Source organism: Mesoplodon mirus (genome assembly GCF_964341445.2).
Source record: "Mesoplodon mirus genome assembly, chromosome: 3".
NCBI classification, from domain to species: Eukaryota; Metazoa; Chordata; class Mammalia; order Artiodactyla; family Ziphiidae; genus Mesoplodon; species Mesoplodon mirus.
The window spans coordinates 9,055,338-9,075,490 of NC_138978.1; the positions used below are offsets into that span (position 1 = coordinate 9,055,338).

At 55.3% G+C, this 20,153-nt stretch overlaps 1 protein-coding gene across 3 annotated transcripts; it reads left to right on the plus strand.

Moving 5' to 3' along the window:
* Positions 1-3,112: 3,112 nt before the first annotated feature.
* Positions 3,113-17,705, plus strand: AGTRAP (angiotensin II receptor associated protein). 3 transcript variants are annotated; one of them, XM_082612313.1, is made up of 5 exons: positions 3,113-3,248; positions 11,046-11,080; positions 13,355-13,460; positions 14,287-14,482; positions 15,972-17,705. In XM_082612313.1, exons 1-5 carry the CDS (start codon positions 3,222-3,224, stop codon positions 16,073-16,075), a joined length of 468 nt encoding a protein of 155 aa, XP_082468439.1. In that variant the 5' UTR covers positions 3,113-3,221; the 3' UTR covers positions 16,076-17,705. The 3 variants fall into 3 exon arrangements, with proteins under 3 accessions (XP_082468439.1, XP_082468441.1, XP_082468440.1); XM_082612315.1 differs by having other exon boundaries at positions 14,287-14,461; XM_082612314.1 differs by lacking the exon at positions 3,113-3,248 and adding an exon at positions 4,193-4,435.
* The last annotated feature ends 2,448 nt before the right edge of the window (positions 17,706-20,153 follow it).

The window sequence follows — 20,153 nt, forward strand, 5'->3', positions numbered from 1 at the left end:
TTTTCCGGTACGCGGGCCTCTCACTGTTGTGGCCTCTCCCGTTGCGGAGCACAGGCTCCGGATGCGCAGGCTCAGCGGACATGGCTCACGGGCCCAGCCGCTCTGCGGCATGTGGGATCTTCCCGGACCGGGGCACGAACTCGTGTCTCCTGCATCGGCAGGTGGACTCTCAACCACTGCACCACCAGGGAAGCCCCAGGAACTCTGGTTTTAAGAACAGTTTCACTTTCCTTTGTCCCTGTGGGCTCCCTCCCCACCCCTGCTGGGTCTGCTCCCACTCTGCCCCACCCCCATCCCCGAGTGCCTCTGGCCCCAGCTGGTCGGGGTGAAGGCAGTGTCACCGTGTGAGCTGCAGGGACATTCCACAGGCCCAGCCTCGTGCTTCATCTGGCTCCAATCTGTCTTCCCCTCCTTGCCTTGCTTCATCGTTTGCATCTCAGCCTGGGCTGTATTTTCCTGTGATGTAGGCTGTGGAGCTGAGAGGCTGAATGTCACAGCCGTGGAACCAGACCTCCTTGATCCCCAGCCCAGTTTAATACCAACTAGTGATGTGCCCTTGGGCAAGTGTCTTAACTCCTCTTAGCCTCAGTCATCTTACTGTAAATCAGGATGAGAATGGCACCTACACCACAGCAGTTATTGTGAACATGTATTATGAGCACTTTTCACACTGTCTACCCCGAAATAGTACTTAATAAATGTCAGCTCTAATCCCGGGAGTTGTTTTGTATTTTCTCATTACAAGGTGATCACGGTTTTATTACACACCTGCAGGTTTGGATTAAACACCTCTAGGATCTGGGGTGGATGGGGAACATCTCTTAGAAGGAAATAATATGATAATAATGTTATAATACCCACCAGTTATTGAGGAATTCCTCTTTTCTAGGTACTATGCCGGTAACAGTAATGAATGATAATTAACTAATAATGAATAACAAAATAGAAGCAAATCCCGATTGACTGCTTACTGTCTGCCAGGCAATGTTCTAAACATTTGTTGTGTATTAACAAATCCTAACAACCCATTGAGGAAGATACTGTTATTATCCTCATTTAACAGATCAGAAAACTGAAGCATAGAGAGGCAAAGTGACTTGCTCAAGTTGAACCAGTAAGTGGACAAAGATAGGACTCAGACTCTTGCTACTCTGGTCCAGCTTGTCCCCTGGGCTCTGAATCCCAAACAATCCTACCCAGTGGAGCCATTTGTCTGGTCTCTAAAGCTTACCAGCTCTCGGTTATTCTGGCAGATGTTGTGTTGTTCTGCGCCCGGGCTGGATGACTGTGTCTCCAAAAGGGACATTAAATTAGGCCAGCGGACCCTGAAGCCCTGCAAAAGTTCCCACACCCACCTAGAAAAGTCCTTCTTTGTATCTGGAGAGAGTATGCATCTTGATATGATCTCAGGACCCACCCAGGCAGTTTTTCAAGTTTCCACGTGGTCTCTCCCCTCCTGGAAATAAGAATAAACACTCAGACAGACTCGAGGGGACCCTCTAAATGAAAGCCGGAGTTATCCAAATGAAAGCGTCCTCTGGTTATGGGTGGAGGATGGGCCAGGGAGGAGGATGGAGGGACTCTTTGGAGGGCAACGATCTTTAAGAGAGATGCCAGGTGGGAGAGCCCTTTCTTTCCTCGATCCCTTCCATTCACAGCTGGGGGGAAGACAGTGTCTTTTTTTTGCAGTACGCGGGCCTCTCACTGTTACGGCCTATCCCATGGAGCACAGGCCCAGCCGCTCTGCGGCAGGTGGGAACCTCCCGGACCAGGGCACGAACCCGTGTCCCCTGCATCGGCAGGTGGACTCCCAACCACTGCGCCACCAGGGAAGCCCCAGACAGTGTCTTGATAGAATCTTCTCGAGTCTTCTTCCTTCTGGAGACAAGTGTGACTATAGGTTTTCTGCTGGTCTTCCAGGTGGATTTTTCTGAAGCTTTAGTATGTTAACTCAAGAAGGCTCCAACCGTAGGCCCCTTGTGTATTGATAATAACAATATTTTATGTATATTGCCCACTTACTAAGTGCCAGGCATATGTTCTGGGCACTTTACGTTGACAAAGACTCTATCTTTTTTTTTTAATATTTATTTAGTTATTTATTATTTTGTTTGCACCGGGTCTTAGTTGTGGCACGCAGGATCTTTTATTAGTTGCGGCATGAGTACTTCTTAGTCGCGGCATGCCTGCGGGATCTAGTTCCCTGACATGGGATCAAACCCCAGCCCCCTGCACTGGCAGCACAGAGTCTTACCCACTGGACCACCAGGGAAGTCTGGACAAAGACTGTATCTTTAACCAAACTGTAGTTAGGCTCCTCTGAGCCCTCTTCTTGACTAGGCCTCAACCCAGCCTTCTGCATCCTGCATAGAACAGCTTCAGCAAGAATCCTGCTAAGTCAGTTTAGCAAGAATCCCTCCGACCCTTGATATCTGATCACCCTCCATATCTGATCAAGTTCCCCAGCCCCCACTTTAGAGGTCTGTCTTTGGCCTGCCTTTAGCAAGGATCCTGTTAGGTCAGGTTAGCAAGAATCACCCTATCCTTGATGTTTCTTCGTAGTAATACTTCTGCCATCCACTGACCGTTCACTCTGCTGCTTGCCTATAACCCCCCACTTATCCTTGGGGTACTCCGAGTTGGGCTTGATCTCTCCCTCCCCTATTGTGGAATCCCTGCCCCAGTAGTCTTGAATACGTTTTCCTTACCATTTTAGCAAGTGTCAGAATCATTTTTTCTTCAACATGAATTAGTTCCTTTATCCTCACAAGGATCCTCTGAGGTCCGTAACTGTCTCCACTTTCACCGGAGAAGCAAGGAGGAGAGAGGGTGCCCTCTGGGATGAGACATCAGCTGTTGCCGCATCTGCAGTTTGTACCTGGACGTTCCCCCAAGCTCTCCTGGCTGCAGGTGGTCCCATCAGCCCACTTGCAGGGACTTCAACTCGGCGAGACATTGTGCCCCTTGCGACGCAAATCTGGATGTTCTCCAGCGGTGCCGCGAACTACCTGGGCAGTGGCGGGACTGAGCCGCTAGCAGCCGGACGCCGTCGCCTAGCAACCGGGCAACAGTCACGTGACCCAACTCACGTGCCCATCCCCCCCCCGGGGGGGGTTGGAGCCGGGGCCGCGGGCGGGGCGGAGCCGGGCAAGTTCGTTTCCCGAGTTCGTAGACCAGGAGCCCACGCGGCTGTCGCGCAGGTTCCCTCCAGCTTGGTCGGGATGGAGCTGCCCGCCGTGAACCTGAAGGTGGAGATAGGCGGGGCGGGGGTGGCCCAGCCGCTGGCGGGTTGGCGGGTTGGCGGGTTGGCGGGCTGGCGGGCGGGCGCGGGCGCGGGGCGGGTCTCCCCGAGCGTGGTGGGCGTTTGCGCTTTTAAAGTAGGAGTTTAGAGGTGAGAGGACCGAGCGTTTGGGGAAAGAGGGGTGGTAGGGAGAGGGAGAACGTACAGAGTCCAGGTGAGAAGGAGGTGGGTGGATAGACCATAGCAAGGAGGGGGATACAGAAGGCCAGCAGGAAAGACCGAGAGGAAACTGGAGGAGGGAAGGGAGGGAAGAGGCCCCCTCTTCCCGGAGTCAGACCGGCCCAGCTGGGAGCGCCGGGCCCCTGAGGCTCGCTTTGGCCTGCGCGCCCAGAATTCCCCTGGGGAAAGAGGAAGGCACGGGGGGGAGGGGCCCACCGAGAGCCCGAGGGGGGACTTAGAGGCGGCACACCTCCCCTCCACCGAGAGAGGGGCTAAACCTTTCACCTGCACCTCAGACACCAACCTGGTAGCCTCCTTTGTTGGCAGCTGTGATCACGGACGAGTGGTTTTTCAAAGTTTATAAATTCAACGTCTTTATTTCGTAAACAGCACAGACACCAATAGAAGTTACTTAAAAGCAGAAAACGCCAACTTTGCGCATTTAGGGAAACGCTGGAGCTTCCTGGGGTGTCTTCATTTCCTGAGCCGTGTCCTCAGCTGTCAGGATGCCAGCGGCTGTTCTTTTTTTTCCTCCCCGCCCCACATGCCCAGTGCTTCTTGGCTCTGTTTGCCACTGAGAGGCTGAAGCCGTTAGCTTTGGTCAGGAAGGTATGAACCTTGCACCAAACCTGCCATTTTGGGTCTCAGTGCAGTTTCCTTTGGGACTGTAGTATCCAGGAATGCCCTTTTACTCACGCATGACAAAGAATTTATTGCACCCGTGGTGTCTGGTACTGAAGGAATCTAAGAGATAGATGACTACAGAGCAATACATTATCCATATTTGGATGATTAGACACCGTCTGTGCTGTGACTTCACATGGGAAGACGTCCCTTGATACTTTCCTTAATACTTGCTTCAGCAAACCTCCCCAAAGCTTTCAGTCAACGGCTAGGGGGAGAGATGGCTGGAACAAGGGAATGGACTTGGATTGAAGGTTTAGCTGGGAAGAAATTTACATGAGGGCAGCTGAGGTTTGTTGGTGTCAATACTCTGTTCCAGCCTGTGTGGGGTTAATGTTGACCGCCTTTTCTCTAATTAGAGATTTGCCTAAAATAATTGCTAAGAGGGAATGAAATGAGGGTCAGAGCCGCAGGAATTGAGAGGGGAGAGAGCCTGCATTTTGGGGGCATCTGTGGTGTGCCAGGTTATTTATTTAATCACATCAACCTGAGATTTTTACAGATGAGCAAACTTCAGCTCAGACCAGGTAAGTAACTTGCCAAGGTCCCACAGAGATTTAGTGGCAGAGTCAGGATTTGAACCCATCAGGGTCAGACTTCAAAGCTGTGTCCTTTCCTGGCCACCAATTAGTTAGGACTGACTTCTGCCTTGACAATTTCTGTCCACGGGGGGTGGGCTTAGTCTGTTTGGGGCTTTTTTTTTGAGCAACTTCATGGGTGGGACAGGCCACACACGACCCCAGGTGTGAGCTGTGCTGGCTTTGGGTGCCCGGAATGAAATGTCTGGTCCTTCCCTTGACTTGGGAAATAAAACATCATCTCTCCGAGGGTCTTAGCTGATACCAATCAGAGACAACTAAGTGCTGGGAGGGCCTGAGCAGCTAGGGTTGCTAGGTAACATACAGGACCTCCAGTTGAATTTGAATTTCATATCGACAATGAATAATTTTTTAGTATAAGTATATCCCAGGCAATGTTTGGGACATTCTAGCAAATTATTCATTATCTGAAATTAAAAACTAACTGGGTGCTCTGTGTTTTTGTTGTTAAACCTGGCCTCCCTGTGGAGAGAGCTGTTGATCCTTGTTCACTGCCGTCTGAGTGGGGTGTTCTGAGACCAGAGCCCCTTGGGAGCTGGGGAGATGCACCCCTGTGGCCCTGCACTACCCCCTCCCTTATTTCACACATTCCTTGGGCATTGGCTCAATGCCTGCTTGTGCCCAGCCCAGCTGGAGTGGGCAGTGGTGCCAGGTGAGCAGAAGCAAGTGCCCCAGGCCCTCTGGGCAGTCGCTAACCCAGCCCCACCCGTGAGGCAAGTCCTGAGCTGGAGGAATGTCACTGTGACAAGCTTCGAAGGCACTAGGCTTGGGTTTGTGAGGTCTTGGGAGAAAGGCCCTTTGGAGGAGGGTGCAGGGGGTAGTGTAGCATGAGGGTTAAGAACTCTGGAAGCTGACTGTATAATAGTAATGAGGATGGCCACGTCTGGGGGGCTGACTACCTGGCAGGCATTGCATTGAATGTTTCGCACATCCCTCCACCTCTCTGTAGCCACGCAACACACACGTGAAGCATTATTGTCCCGCTTTACAGAAGAGCAAGCAGCAGTTCTGAGAGCTCAGGTGACCGGCCCAAGGTCACACAGCTCTTAAGTCACAGAGCTGGGGTCCCATCCACATACTTGGCTGCAGTGCCCACGCCCTTAACCACTGCCCACCTCTGCCTCTGCTCTCCGGCAGTCCTGAGTGCTGTCCCCTAGCCTCAGCCCTCGGGGGTCCCCGGGTATCTTGCTGCCTCATGCAACAGGCCACCGGCTGTTTGCACAGGACCAGGAAAATATATTCTGGGTGTTTTTGTTTTTGTTTGTTTATGGGTTTTTTTGGCCATGCCGTGCGGTTTGTGGGATCTTAGTTCCCTGACCAGGGATTGAACCCGCGCCCTCGGCAGTGAAAGTACACAGAGTCTTAACCACTGGACCGCCAGGGAATTCCCTCCATCCAGATTAATATAGAGAGTATATTTTTCCTGGGAATTCCCTGGCGGTCCAGTGGTTAGGGCTCAGCGCTTTCACTGCCCAGGGCACAGGTTCAATCCTGCAAGCTGAAAAAATACAAAACTGTATGGTGACCTCAGGTCTGTCTACCACCCGTCTGGGAAGTCCCACCCCCACCCCTGTGGGCCCTCTCGTGGCAAACGAAGGGTCTAAGTCCTGGTCCGCAGGACCCTGCGGTTTCCCCATTAGCCTTCTCAAGGTCAAACCTCCTCATTTCCATCTACCCTTCCCTTGCTCTTCCAGCACTGTGGATAGAGCACAGGCTTTGGGGCCAGACAGACTTCTGTCCAAAGCCAGACTCTGCTGCTTACTAGCTGTGTGACCTGGAGCAGATTTCTAAACCTCTTTGAGTATCAGTTTCCTCACCATAAAAAGAGCATAAAATTAGACCCTAACTTCTAGGGTGATAAGGGGAGGATCTAGTGGTCCAGGAGGTGGTGTAGCATCACATTTTTTTTTTTTTTTCTTTTTTGCGGTACGTGGGCCTCTCACTGTTGTGGCCTTTCCCGTTGCGGAGCACAGGCTCCGGACGCGCAGGCTCAGCGGCCATGGCTCACGGGCCCAGCCGCTCCACGGCATGTGGGATCTTCCCGGACCGGGGCACAAACCCGTGTCCCCTGCATCGGCAGGCGGACTCCCAACCACTGCGCCACCAGGGAAGCCCCTTCCTCACATTTTTATTAGCAGGAAAACTCAGACCAGATAGACCTATTCTGAGATTTGCATCTGGGCTCTCTTGTTTATAAGCATTACCATTTGGGCCAATTTACTTAATCTCTCACAGCCTCAGTTTCTTCATAAGTAAAACAGGATTAACACTCTACGCCAGACCGTTGCAAGGATGACATGGGCCGAGTGTTCAGGGTAGTGTAGACACGTGACAGGCAGATCTTCATCAGTAGCAGGGGTTGATGTGGTTGACGCTGTTTCTGGATGCCTGTTCCACACAGTACTTACGGTTAGTAAGCGGGTGCATCCAGTGACTGTCAGATGCCTGTCTCTGCGGTTGAGGCACCCCCATGGGACACGTGGGTGATGGGTGCTGCTTCCATTTCACAGGGTAGGAACCCGGGGCTCAGACATGGGGACGTGGACCCTGGACCAGAACCCAGGTCTCCTGCCCCCAGTCCAGCATCCTACGACCCCCTGCTGCCTTGGCCCATTGGCCTTCCCCGTCCCCCAGTCTTCTGACACATGGGACACCAGCTGGGAAAGGGCAGGGCAGCCCCCCTGGGCCGAGTCTATAGGAAGAGTCCAGGAGCTCAAGTCCGTTTCCTCCTGCCCAGTCAGAACGGTCAGGCTGCCCAGGCCCATTCTCAGGCCCCTCCCTCCCTCATTCTCTATGGCAGTACCTGGGAATCCCCGGTATGCCCTTGGTTACCAGAAGCCTTCCCCAGAGCCAGCAGACAGTTCTTTTGTGCTGAGATGAGGGCTGTCAGGAAGGGCAGAGCCAGTTTGGCTGGGTTTCTTTTTCTTTTCTTTATTTTTATTGGCATATAGTTGATTTACAGTGTTGTGTTAGTTTCAGGTGTACAGCAAAGTGAATCAGTTATACATAGACATATATCCACTCTTTTTCAGAATCTTGGCTGGGTTTCTTGTTGGAGATTTCCTGCACGTTAGACCCCTCTGGGCCTGGGTGAGTGTGCCCTCCCATTACAAAGATGGGGAAACTGAGGCAGAGGAGGCTTAGTCTTTGTGGGTTTCTTTTCCCAGGACTGAAGAGAAGTGATCCACTAATGCTCTGTTTCCTAAATATTTAGAAAACAAAAGTGATGTCACACCGAGGGGATGTGTGTCTGCTAAAGATCTGCAGGATTTCCAGATTATACTCTGTTCTGCCCAAAAGAGAGGGCCTAGTTTTGGACCTTAGCAGGTGCTCACTCCATATCACAAGCTTTTCTGGCTCCAGGAAAAACTTTATCCCGCAGGTTAAACAGAATGGTTTCCCCCACAGGCTTCCCTGGGTCTCAGCCTTTCCTCTTACCATGATAAAGCTGGGCTCTGCAGGCCAAGAGCACCCCTTTATTAAAGACCTGCAGTGTGCACAGTCTAGAGGTGGGAACCAGAGCACTTGGAAATGAAGATCGTTTCTGAAATAGAAGTCAAGGGAGGGATGGATTTGGTGTTGATTTTCAGGAGTGGCGATGTGAGCTGCCTCCCCTGTGGCTCCTTCCTTGGTGTCTTGTCTTAGTTAAAAACCCGACACCAGGACCACCGTGGCTGGCCACGTGTCATGGCCTCTGGCAGGTCCCTTCCCCTCTGTGGGCAGGGTTTCCTGTTAGACAGAGGGGGACAGTGTTTTGCTCTTAAGATAAAGATCAGAATTTCGCCCCACACCGTCCAGGCCCAGCCCTGCCCCACCCCCAGCCTCCTGTCCCTCCTCTCCACTCTCCTCTTCCACTCCAGCCACATTGGCTTCTTTTCCGTTTCCAGAATGTTCCATGCTCCTTTCTGCCACAGAGCCTTTGCAGGTGCTGTCCCTTCTGCTTGAAATGCTCTTCTTGCCCCTCTGCCCCTGGTTAACCCCTTCTCACCCCCTTTGCCCCTCAGAGAAGCCTCCTAAGCACCTCTCCCTTGATGCAGAGTGAGGTTCCTTTTCCTTTGCTGTAACTTCCTTCGCAGCAGGCTGTCTCATTGGAAATCCACACTCCTAAGGTGATTGTCTGGTTCACAGTGTCCCGCCCACCCCAGGTGTCAGGTCTGGGAGGGCAGCCCAGTGCTGCATCTACCTAGCTCGCCTTTGAATCCCCAGGGTGGAGGCCAAGCTGGTGCCAGCGATGCCGGCTTAAACTGTACATGTTTCAGAAACTTAGCGCTGTTTGACCCCTCCTCTTCAGCCCCTGGGAAAAGAAACCCTTAGAAGATTAGGCCTCCTCTGCCTCAGTTTCCCCACCTTTGTAACGAGAGGGCACATCTGCCCAGGCCCTGCGTCGGACAACACCTGGCTAAGTCATGTTTGAAACGTGGCTCTGCTGTGCAACCTGGGGCAAGTTGCTTACGTCTGAGCCTCAGTTTTCTCAACTGTAAAATGGGGGAAATTGTACCTCAGAGGATTGTAAGGATGAAATGCGTTCCTATGCACAAAAATCTCAGAGTGCTGCCTGACGCGTGGGAGGCACTCGGTAATAAACGAGGGAAGGTGATGGCAAAGATTCCTTCCAGAGTAGCCTTCTGTCATGTAGACTCAACTTTTTCGGAGTCTCAAGACCTGTGTAAAGTCAGGTGCATTGGTCCTTACAGAATTGTTCTAGTCCTCTGTAGCCGGAAGAGGGATTCTTTGGGCGCTGTGGACCATACTCTGGGCTTTGTTCACTTCACTGAGCGCTGGGGGTGAAGGTGGGGTCCCGGGCGTCTGCCCCGGATGTCACCTGCCCCCCATGTGGAAAACGTCTGCGTCTGTCTCAAGCCCGAATAGCTCCTCTCCGCTGAAGGCCATGCATCCAGCGTGAAGGCAAGGAGCCCTGGTTCTGGAGTCAGACTTACAATTTCATTTGAGTTTTGCCATCAGTGGAATCACAATCAACTTAATTTACCTCTGAGCCTAGTTTTCTTGACTGTAACATGGGACTGATTCTAGTATCTGCTCCAGAGGCTGTTGTGAGGCCCAGAGAAGGTCACGTGGGGCGCTGGGCCCAGGGCCTCGCGTATCGCAGGTGTGCCATAAATGGTGACCCTTCTAGAAACGCAGCCAGAGCTCCTTGTTGCAGGTGGCTCCGTCTCCTTAGCCCCTTGCACCAGACCAGAAACCACTGCAGTCCTGGCCGTCCTCCCTTGCTGTCTGGGCCCAGCATGCCGTCCCCGCCCCAAGCTCTTGGCTTCCCCTTCCCAACTTGACCGCTCAGTGCCGGGAGCAAACCCCCTCAAGGGCCCCCGCCGACCACCAGGCCCCACTGAAGCTCCCGACTTGGGGCTCCTGGCCTCCCGCAGCCTCAGCGCCACCCCTCCTCGGGGCTCTAGGTCCTGTGTCCCTGCCTGTGCTTCCGGGTGTCCACTCTGGGACACCCCGCTCTCCCTCTCCTTTGCCTGGCTGGTCCCTGCGTCCCCTTTAGCACCAGCTCCGAGTTCCCTGCTTCTTTGGAAGCTCTAGCTGGCAGCTGCCCTGTCCTCCCCATAGCATCTCTTCCTTCCTTCTTTGCTTGCTTTGCAATCAGGGCCCTTCTGATAACCAGGAATAGAGACCAGTTCCAGTAAAGAGGGCTGTCTTTGAGGGACATAGGGGGCAACAAACAGGGTGGGATAGCGCAGAACTCTAGAAAAAAGCCAGAGGGATTTCTTTTCTTAACAAATCATAGCGTGTTACCTTCCTGCAGGAAAGCCCTCAGTGCACCTGGGCTGAAATCCACGCTCCTTGCCGGGGCCCTCAAGGCCCACCTCTCCCCTCTGGTCTTCTGCCACCGGGCTGCTCTCCCATTCCCTGGACGCACCCGGCATCCCCCCGTCCCCACACGGCACCCCAGCTCCAGTGTCCTAAGAAATCAGCCTCATTTGAGCTCCCCCCACCCCCATTTCCCACTGAGGCTCCTCTGATTCCAGAGCAGATTCCCAGGTTCCCCAAAGGAGCCTCCCGCCTTTGGAAGCAGGAAGGGCTGTGGGTGTCAGCTGCCCCGAGGGAGTGGGGAGGGCGCCGTGGCAGCATCACCTGGCCTGTGCTCTTCCTCCGTCTCTACCTTCTCTTCTGTCACTGTTGGTGTTTCATTTCAACAGACATTGCTGAAGCGCTCTTAGGTGCTAGGCGGGGGCTTCCGGTGTTTTCTGGCTCCAAAGCTTTCTTGCCCAACCCCCTGCCACCATGGTGGTCACATTCACAGATCTCTCCTCCACCCACTCCCTCTTTTTTGTGTGCCACAGGCGATCCTCCTGGTTCACTGGCTGCTGACGATCTGGTGAGTGACTCTCTGAGTGTCCTGTTCTATGTCCACCTGTCTCCCAGGATCTGGGTCCACGTGTCTCCTTGGGGTCTTGTCCGTGTGTGTCCTGGGTCTGCATCCATGTGTCTCACGGGCCTTGTCCACGTCTCCCAGCCCGTTCCAAAACTAAATAGCACCTCTGTCAAGAGCATCGTCAGCAAGCTCCCCATGTTCCAAGGATGTCAGAGGGGCAGGCAGTACCCAGAGGCCTTTGCCATCACTGCCCTAGGAGCTTCGAGCCCTCATCCTCAGGGAGGCAACATCCCAGGGCAGTACCAACCGCTCAACCTTCCTCCAGACACTGCCCGAGCCCTTTGGGCTTGTCACCCCTCTGGTTCTTCCCCGAGGCCTTCGCATCTGGGGGGTCTGAGGTGCTGAAGCCTGGGGGCCGGTCTCTTATACTGTGCTGAGGTGGATGTCAGGTAGAGCTCTGTGTGTCTGTGACCTTGGGTGAGTCACTTAAACCCCCTAAGTCATTTTCTCACCTACAAAGTGAGAGCATTACTGACCCTCCCACTTGTCCTGTAAGGTCATCGGAAGGTGAAAGCGTAACTTCTGAAACTGTAAAACTGCTAACCTTTATTGAGGGTGTCCAGAGACCAGCTGCCAGGCTGGGTGCCTTCTGGGGGTTAGCTCAGCGGCTCAGCAAGTAGACACCTGACACAGGGGTGAGGTCACTTGCTTAGGGGTGGACCCTCACTCTCACTTCACACCCCCTGCCCAGAGACGGCAGACTCGGGATTCAGACTGACCCTGTTCAGGTCCTGGCTCTGCTATATTCCAGCCAGGTCACCTTGACCAAGTGACTCCACTTCTCGGGACCTTGGTTTCCATCTGTAAAATGGGTGCAAGGAATCACACCACTCAGGAGCTGTGAGGGAGAAGCGTGGCAATGCTCTGCTCACCAGACACTGCCCAGGCCTGCACAAGGGAGGCCTGAGGACCTCAGGATTGATTTTCATCATTACCATCTGCTTTAGCTGTTGAGTTTCTGGGGAGATTTCTTTGCCAAATCAAGACTGGAGACCATTGAGCTCACGTGTGCGTTTTGCAGTTGTGGAAGTGCAGTGCACACGTTAACGGGTATGAATCATGGGAACAGTGATCATCATGGTTAATGACCTCGAGGGGCAGAGTCAAAATCCAGATTTCTCAGTCACGCTCCCCAAGATTTTGAGCTGGTGAGGCCTGCTTTCTCAAAACCAAAAAATGAGATTACTTATTCTGAGTAAGCCTCGTTGTGCCCTGCACTTAAGTGCTTTGCACATGTTTTCTGTACGGTACACTTCAGGGAATGCCAGTTAAATTTATGCAGCACCCCACTGCATGCTGCGGCCATCCAAGCTGAGTGAATACGGCGGATAAGAGCACAGCCTCTTGAGCCAGACTGCCTGGGTTTAAATCCCAGCTCTGCCACTTAGCAGCTGTGTGACCTTCAGCAAGTTACTTGACCTCTCTGTGCCTCTGTCTCCTCATCTGTAAAATGAGGAAAGCAATAGTGCCTCCTTACTGGGGTCGTTAAGACAAATGCACATAAATGAGCGAATTTAAAGCACTTATAACTGTGCCAGATACTAGTAAGGGCTCTGGGTTAACTGTTATTTTCTTTGAGTTGACAAACAAGTAAACAGTTCAGTTATACCCTACAAAATAAAAGAGGGTGGGCATTGTGGTCGAAAGCGGTGAGGTGGTACTTGAAATGGGGCAGTCAGAGAAGGAGTCTCGGAGTTAACAGTTGAGGTGAGGCTAAAATGCCAAAAAGGGACCGAGTGTTCAGGGTAGAGGGGACAGCAAGGCAATGAATGGGAGGTATAGGCTGGGCTGTGTCACCAGATCCCACAGGGCCCCATAGGCCATGGTCAAGAGTCTGAATTTTATTCCAAGAGAACTGTTGGAGAACTTTTAGCACAGTGACGTCCCCTGATTTACCTAACTGGTTGCTGTTTATGAATGGCCAGGAGCGGGCAGGAGCAGAAGTACGGAGACCAGTGGGGAGAGGCTAGTAGGAGAGGATGGTGGTTTGGACCCGGAGGGACGTGGCCAGATTCCGGATCCGTTTGGGAGGCAGAGTGGTGGAATGTGCTGACATTTCTGGAGCACGGGGGGTGGGAAGCAACAAGGCCGTAGACTGTGGTCTCTGCTCGTAGGGGCCCTGAGACCTGAGAGCCTTAGGAGGTGACCTGCGGGAGGGGTGGGCACCTGTGGGGCGGCCACCTCCTGACTTGACTCAGATGCCTCCTCCTCCCGCAGGGGCTGCATCGTGTTCCCGGGCGCCTACGCGTGGTCCAACTTCACCATCCTGGCCCTAGGCGTGTGGGCCGTCGCGCAGCGGGACTCCGTCGACGCCATAAGTATGGTGAGCTGGGGGAGAACTGGCTTGAGGGTGATTGTGGGCCTGGCTCCATCCAATCTCCTCTCCCTTCTTTTTTCCCCATTTTCCACTTTCTAGAGCCTGCTAAGTAAGCCCACCCAGGCTACCAGCCCATGTGCACCTTCACTAGTCTGGCCTGCTTCCCTGCCTGCCTGGCTCAGAGAGCCCGGAGTCTGCTCATATTTTCCCCAAGAGGGCCATGGGGTGGGCTCCCACCGGTGTCCCAGACTGGCCCTTCCCCAAGGGCAGTGGGGCACGCGCCAGTAACCCACCTCTAGGGCCCTCTTAATAGGGAGGGATGTGGCCGGGAGGCCTGTGAAGAGGGAACTCCACCACCTTGTGAGGTCAGAGTGGACACGGTCTGGCTGAACTGTCCCACAGGGGAGCTTCCCGACACCCGCTCAGACCCAAATGGCTGTGAGCACCAGCACCGGCCTCTCGGGATGGCTGAGAAGGGATTCCTTTGGTGGTGAAGATGGAGCAAGTGAATTCTGAGGGGCCTTCCATCTCAGAGGCTCTGGACCCAAATCTTGTACCTCGTCGTGGCCTCAGGATGAGGTGGGGGAAGGTGCTCTGGCCCCGCATCCCTGCTCGCGGCCTCACAGCCCCCAGTCGGGCATCTCATCCACAGAGTCCTGCCTGCTGGCTTGATCTGTTCTCCAGCAAACCCCAAGGACACAGTAGGGCACAAGTGGAGCTTCCGGTCTGGTGTATATGGTGGGAGAGTGAGGGGGTGGGACGGGGGCAGCGGGCTCGTAAACCCGGATGACACGTGGTCACCCCTGGGCCCTGCGCCCGGCCTGTCTTGCAGTTTCTGGGTGGCTTGGCGGTCACCATCTTCCTGGACATCATCCACATCAGCATCTTCTACCCAAGGGCCAGCCTCTCGGACACACAGCGCTTCAGCGCCGGCATGGCCATCGTCAGCGCACTCCTCAAGCCGGTCTCCTGCTGCTTCGTCTACCAAATGCACCGGGAGCGCGGGGGTGAGCGCCTCCTCCACACTGGTGAGGCCAGCGCCTCCAGCCAGCTCCCCGACTCCCCTCTCGCTGGCCCAGGTGCTGGCATGCTGCCATCTCCCCACCTCTCCCAGGTCTCCACCTTCCACCCCCCAGCCCCGGCCCCAGGGAGCCAACCTTGCCCGCTGAGAGAAGGGCTCGAGGTGCAGGGCGGGGCTTGGCATGGGCTCTGGGAGCCAGGCTGGACCGTGTGCAAGTTTCTGGTCTCTGCTGCAGGAGCCCAGGGGTCCCCCCGGCCGTCCCCACCTGGTATGACCTTTCCCTTGCACCAGGCTACAGTGCCAGGTCCCCCTGTCAGCTCAAACATGGGTGCAGCTTGGGGCGTGATCCAGTGCCCCAGGCAGCTCTGGGCAGTCTGTGGCCCGAGGCTTGTAGGCACCTGCAGGGCCAGCTTCCCCTCTCAGCTCCCTCCAGCCCCATCGCTGGAACCCCCCTCTCCTGCCACATACGGGGTCTGGGTGGCCAAGGGAGGGGTGGTGCTGGCCTAGGCCGTGGGGGCCCCGGCCAAAGCCAGCCCTGAACTGCAGGTGCTTTCCCTTAGCCCAGACCCACTGCCCGCTCCCACAGCCTCTCTGAGCTGTATGCCTTCTCGTGGTGGCCCTTCCCCTGCCCTCTCTGATGCACATTCTCACCTCCTTTCTCTGTCTCTGAGAGAAGTGGAGAGAGGTGTGGTCTTCCACCCTTCACTTCTGAGAAGAGAGGCCCAGAGTGGCCCGTGACCCGCTGGGAGAGCTGCTGGGCTAAGGGCAGGAATGGCCCGGGGCCGCCCACCCTGGGCAACCTCAGCACCGCCCAGGCCTGCCCAGGGGCGGGGAGGAGCCAGTGACGTTCCTCCATTAGACAGATGAAGAAACTGAGGCCCAGGGCCCTTGGGGCCTGTTCGGGAGCACAGGACAGATGTGCAGAGTGCAGATGGGAGTGAGGGGTGTGGCACTGAGAGCCCTACAGCCTGCCTTGCACCCTCTGGGCTCTGCAACTGTGCCAGCTCTGGGGCCTTCTGGACACAGTCACGCTGTGTCCGCTCTGTCTGGGAGAAGAGCCGGAGGGGAGCCCGTGGGCCCAGGGCTGGGCGTCCCTTGGCCAGATTCCTGAGCGTGTGCTGCTCAGAGAACCACTGAGGCATAATGGCTAAGAGCCCTGTCTTTGGGGTCGTGCTGCTTAGGTTTGAATCCTGGTGTCCTCTGCTTCAAGCTTTGTAATCTCAGGCGAGTCAGTTTATCTCTTTGACCCTCAGTTTCCTCATCTGTAAAGTGGGGACAATAAAAAACCTGCTCTGTAGGGTTACAGGAGGACTGACTAAATAAAATATGCTCAAGGCTTGGTGCCTGGGGCTGCTACCACTGTCACTGCCGGGTGCTGGGATGCCCAGCTCTGGCCTTTCTGGTCGAGGGGTAGGGGGCTGTTGGTTTGGCCTTGTGGAATGTCCTAAGTCTCCACCCTTCATTTTTTCTTTCCCCCCATCTCCCCCACCCCCTAGCTTTCCTTGGAGCTTCACAGGAGCACAGTGCCTACCAGACGATTGACTCTCCAGAAGCCCCTGCCGACCTGGAGAGCAGGGCTCACGTCCCCCAAGGATACTGAAGCCAGCCCTGCTGCACCTGGCCCCAGCCTAGGGGCCAGTTTGACAAACTGCGGGGAGGCGTGGGAGGAGGCTACATCACCTTCTTGGTGCCTTAGATGTCATCCTTGGGGCGCTCCCGTCCCCCCACCTTTCTCAGAACTGATGTGGGATGTGTTTTCTGGTTCCCCATCTCAGGGCTTGCCTGAATCAAGTGCCCTGAGAGGCCAGGAGCCCCTGTGCACACCTGTCCCAAACTCCTCGAGGCCTCTCCTCCCTTCCAGGTATCCCACTGGTGCCAGGCTGGGAACTGTGGTCGCTTTTGTCACCTCCACCCTTAGCTGCTCCGTGCAGGCCCTGGGTCAAGCTGTGCCTGAGCCTGGTGGGGTCAGGCCTCTAAGAGCCAGTGATGCCCCTACCCCGCGCCTCTCCCGAAGTTGGCCAAGCCCTCCCACAGGAGCTCTGAGAGCTTCTGGTCACACTCAGCCCCTGGAGTGCAGGGGTGAGGACCCCCGGCTTCTCACTGCCTAGTCACTTGGGGCCCAGGACCCCGTCACTGGAGGCTGGTGGTGTCTGCAGCCTCAGAGATCCACCACAGCCTCCAGCGGCCCTCCTCAGAGCCACGGCATTAAAGTTCAGGGAATCCTCTAGCTGAGTGTGTTTTGAGCCATGTTTAATCTCCCGTCAGGGCTGGAGCCTGGACTTGCCATTCCTGGGAAGATTCCAGCGAATCCCCAGGGCACCAGGCCTTAGGTGCCCATTCTCTTGCGGCAGGAGGAAGCAGGGGCTCACGACCAGCTGGGCCTGCTCTGTGCTCAGCTCCAGCCTAGCCGAGGCCCCAGCAGAGGAGGGCACTGTTCATTGCGGCAAATGGGTGTCCATTTCTCCGAATTCAGATAGCTCAGGTATTGGTTTGAATCCTGCCCTGCCCCTGACCGTGTGCCCCTCAGACCCCCGTGTCTGCTGGAGGAGGGCTAATGCCTGCCCAGAGAGTGATGACGCGGCTGAAATGTATAGTGCCTGGCCCTCGGGAGGGGCTCCCTGCATGACAGCGAGGGTGTCGGGGGGGCTGTTCCTTGAGCCCATGATGATGTTGGGTCAGTGGGCCAGGGGCGGTTGGCTCCTGGCAGACCCTGTGTCTTGGCCTCAGAGCAGACGGGGACACCTGTCCAGAAGCTCCAAGGATCCCATGGCCAGGGCCCTACCCCACTCCCACTGGGATGGCATTGATCACTGGACCCCAGGTATCTGGGCTCTTTCAGGCCATCGTGGCTCTTCCCTGGCACAAAGAGGTCAAGGCCTGGTGCGCAGTCCCCTCCCCCCATTCTTCTGTATCCATCCATCCAAAGAAGCTGAGTGCCTGCCACATGCTGTGCAGGGGCCTGGAGCTACAGGGATGAACTCAGGTCCTGCTCTACGGGGGAAGAGGCATTAGGAGTCCTCTGTCCGGAGGCAAGAGCCCTGAAAGAAGGAACATGGGCCTCCGGGGAAGGGGCTTGTGCTCCGGGGCCAAGGGATGCTGGGTGGCTGAAGCTGTGGAAAACTGGAAACAGCCTCATAGTCAGACGGGGGCGGGCAGATAAGCCGTGGTCCGTTCATTCTAAGGAATACTGTTCAGCCGTTCAAATGAATAAACCAGGCCTATTTCGGTTTTTTTGTTGTTCTTTTTTGTTTTTTGTTTTTTGTTTTGCGGTACGCGGGCCTCTCACTGCTGTGGCCTCTCCCATTGCAGAGCACAGGCTCCGGACACACAGGCTCAGCGGCCATGGCTCACGGGCCCAGCCGCTCCGCGGCATGTGGGATCTTCCCGGACCGGGGCACGAACCCGCGTCCCCTGCATCGGCAGGCGGACTCTCAACCACTGCGCCACCAGGGAAGCCCAACCAGGCCTGTTTCTATCAATGTTGGTTCCCCCTGAACGTTGGTTGCAGAATGGCACACGTGATATGAGAGCGTTAGTGTGAATTTTAAAACCTCTCAGCAATACCCTGTATTGTTGCGTATATGTGGTAAGATGTAAAAGCATCAGCTAGAAGGACCCATGTCAAGTGCATGGCTGTGGCCTTGGGGAGGGGACAGGAGGCTAACACTCAAGTTCCAGTTCTCTTGCTTATACCAGTTCCTGGCACGTGGGAGGCTTGCAGCGTATATACTCCTGCATCTGGATCCTGAGCATGTCAGATTTCTCAAGGAAGGAAGAGGCGGGGGGGGGGGTGGTTACAGATAGGAGAGGCTGTGTCAAACAGAGGGGGAGTATATTCAGAGACCCCAGTTCCTTATAGTCCCAGGGCCCCACGTTGAGCGGATCTTTGGGGAGAGGGCAGAGCAGGGCCCCTGTCTGAGGTGGAGCTCCCCAGGAGCAGACCCTGAAGGAAGCGTGCGATGTGTTGCAAAACAGGGGAGCTGGGCTTTCTTGGTCATCTGCCAAAGCTACTCCAGGGTTGGGGGACAGTGACTTAAACTTTCAGGCTGCTCTGGCTCCCTGACCATGCGGGCAAGGTGGCCCCAGGAAGCCAAGGGCCATCCTGCAAGGAGAGGCCATCAGAGGCACATGGGAACAGTGAGGGCCACCAGGGTGGCTGCCCCTTTCCACCCAGCAGGTCTCATAAGGGAGAGTGTCTAACGTTCATTCAACAAGCAGTCAAGAGTCGATGGGAGCTGGGCAGTGTCCTAGATGCTGGGGATACCCCAGTGAGGGGAAAAAGCCCCCAGTACCTGGGAGATTCCATTTTGCTTGGGAGGTTTTAGGCAGGGCACAGCTCGGAGGAAGGCCTGAGCGGGCGTGTGCCTGCCCAGTCTGGGGGCACGGTCAGGAGGCCAGCGTGGCTGCAGCCAAGGATGGGAAGAAGGAATGAGGTCAGGGAGGCAGCAGGGGCCAGATGGGTCAGAAGGTCATTTCAAGGACTTTGAATGTGAGATGGGAGCTGCTGGAGGGCTTTGGGCAGAGTCGGACATGGTCTGACTTACATTCTAAAAGGACAGTGTTGGATGGAGAGGTGGAGGTGGTGACGAGTGGTCAGGGCAAGCAGAGCACCGGGCACCGGTTGTCAATCCAGGGGAGTCCTCCAGGCACTTCTGCCCACGGCAGCTTGGTATTGGAGGCGCCAAGGAAAACATCAGACGCTCAAACACTGATGGACGGCACTGGACTCACGCTGAGAAGAGACAGCAAGATCGGCTTCAGTAGTGGCATCAGTCTCCCGGGGGCCAGCGGGTCTCTCCTGGCAGCTGACAGGCAGTGTGCTTGTGCTCGGCCCTCTCATGGTGCAGTGGAAGGACCCCATCCCCTCCCCGAAGAGGACAGATAGAGCAGTGGGGTTGGCCGGGTGCCATATGACACACAGGCTTAAGCAGAACAAAAGAGCACACACTGGGCCTGAAACAGGGAAAGATGCTCCCACACCAGGCACCAAGCTCGGCAAGGCTGTGTGGGCTCTTTGTCTCTTGGTGAGGAAGTGTCCCAGGCCAAGCGGGGTGGAAAGGCCACGTGACGGAGATTACCTCTCCCAACATGGCAGCTCTTGGATCTGTTTCGAAGGCAGAGCAGCAGGCTTCACTCACAGACTGGATGTAGGAGAAAAAGAGGAGATCAAGATTGCAAGGTTTGGGGCTCCCCTGGTGGCGCAGTGGTTGAGAATCCGCCTGCCGATGCAGGGGACGCGGGTTCGAGCCTTGGTCTGGGAAGATCCCACATGCCGCGGAGCAACTGGGCCCGTGAACCACAACTACTGAGCCTGCGCGTCTGGAGCCTGTGCTCCGCAACAAGAGAGGCCGCGATAGTGAGAGGCCTGCACACCGCGATGAAGAGTGGCCCCCGCTTGCCACAACTAGAGAAAGCCCTCGTGCAGAAATGAAGACCCAACAGCCATAAATAATAAATAAATAAAAATTAAAAAAAAAAAGATTGCAAGGTTTGGGGCTCAAGCAACTGGAGGCTGGAGCTGCCACTCACCAAGAGGAGACAGGGAGGTCAGGTTTGGGGCAATGATGCATGTGGCCCCCTTTGCCTGGCAGAGCAATAAAGCTATACTTTTCTACTTCACCCAAAACTGTCTCCGAGATTTGACTTGGCCCCGGTGCACAGTAGCTGAGTTTTCAGCA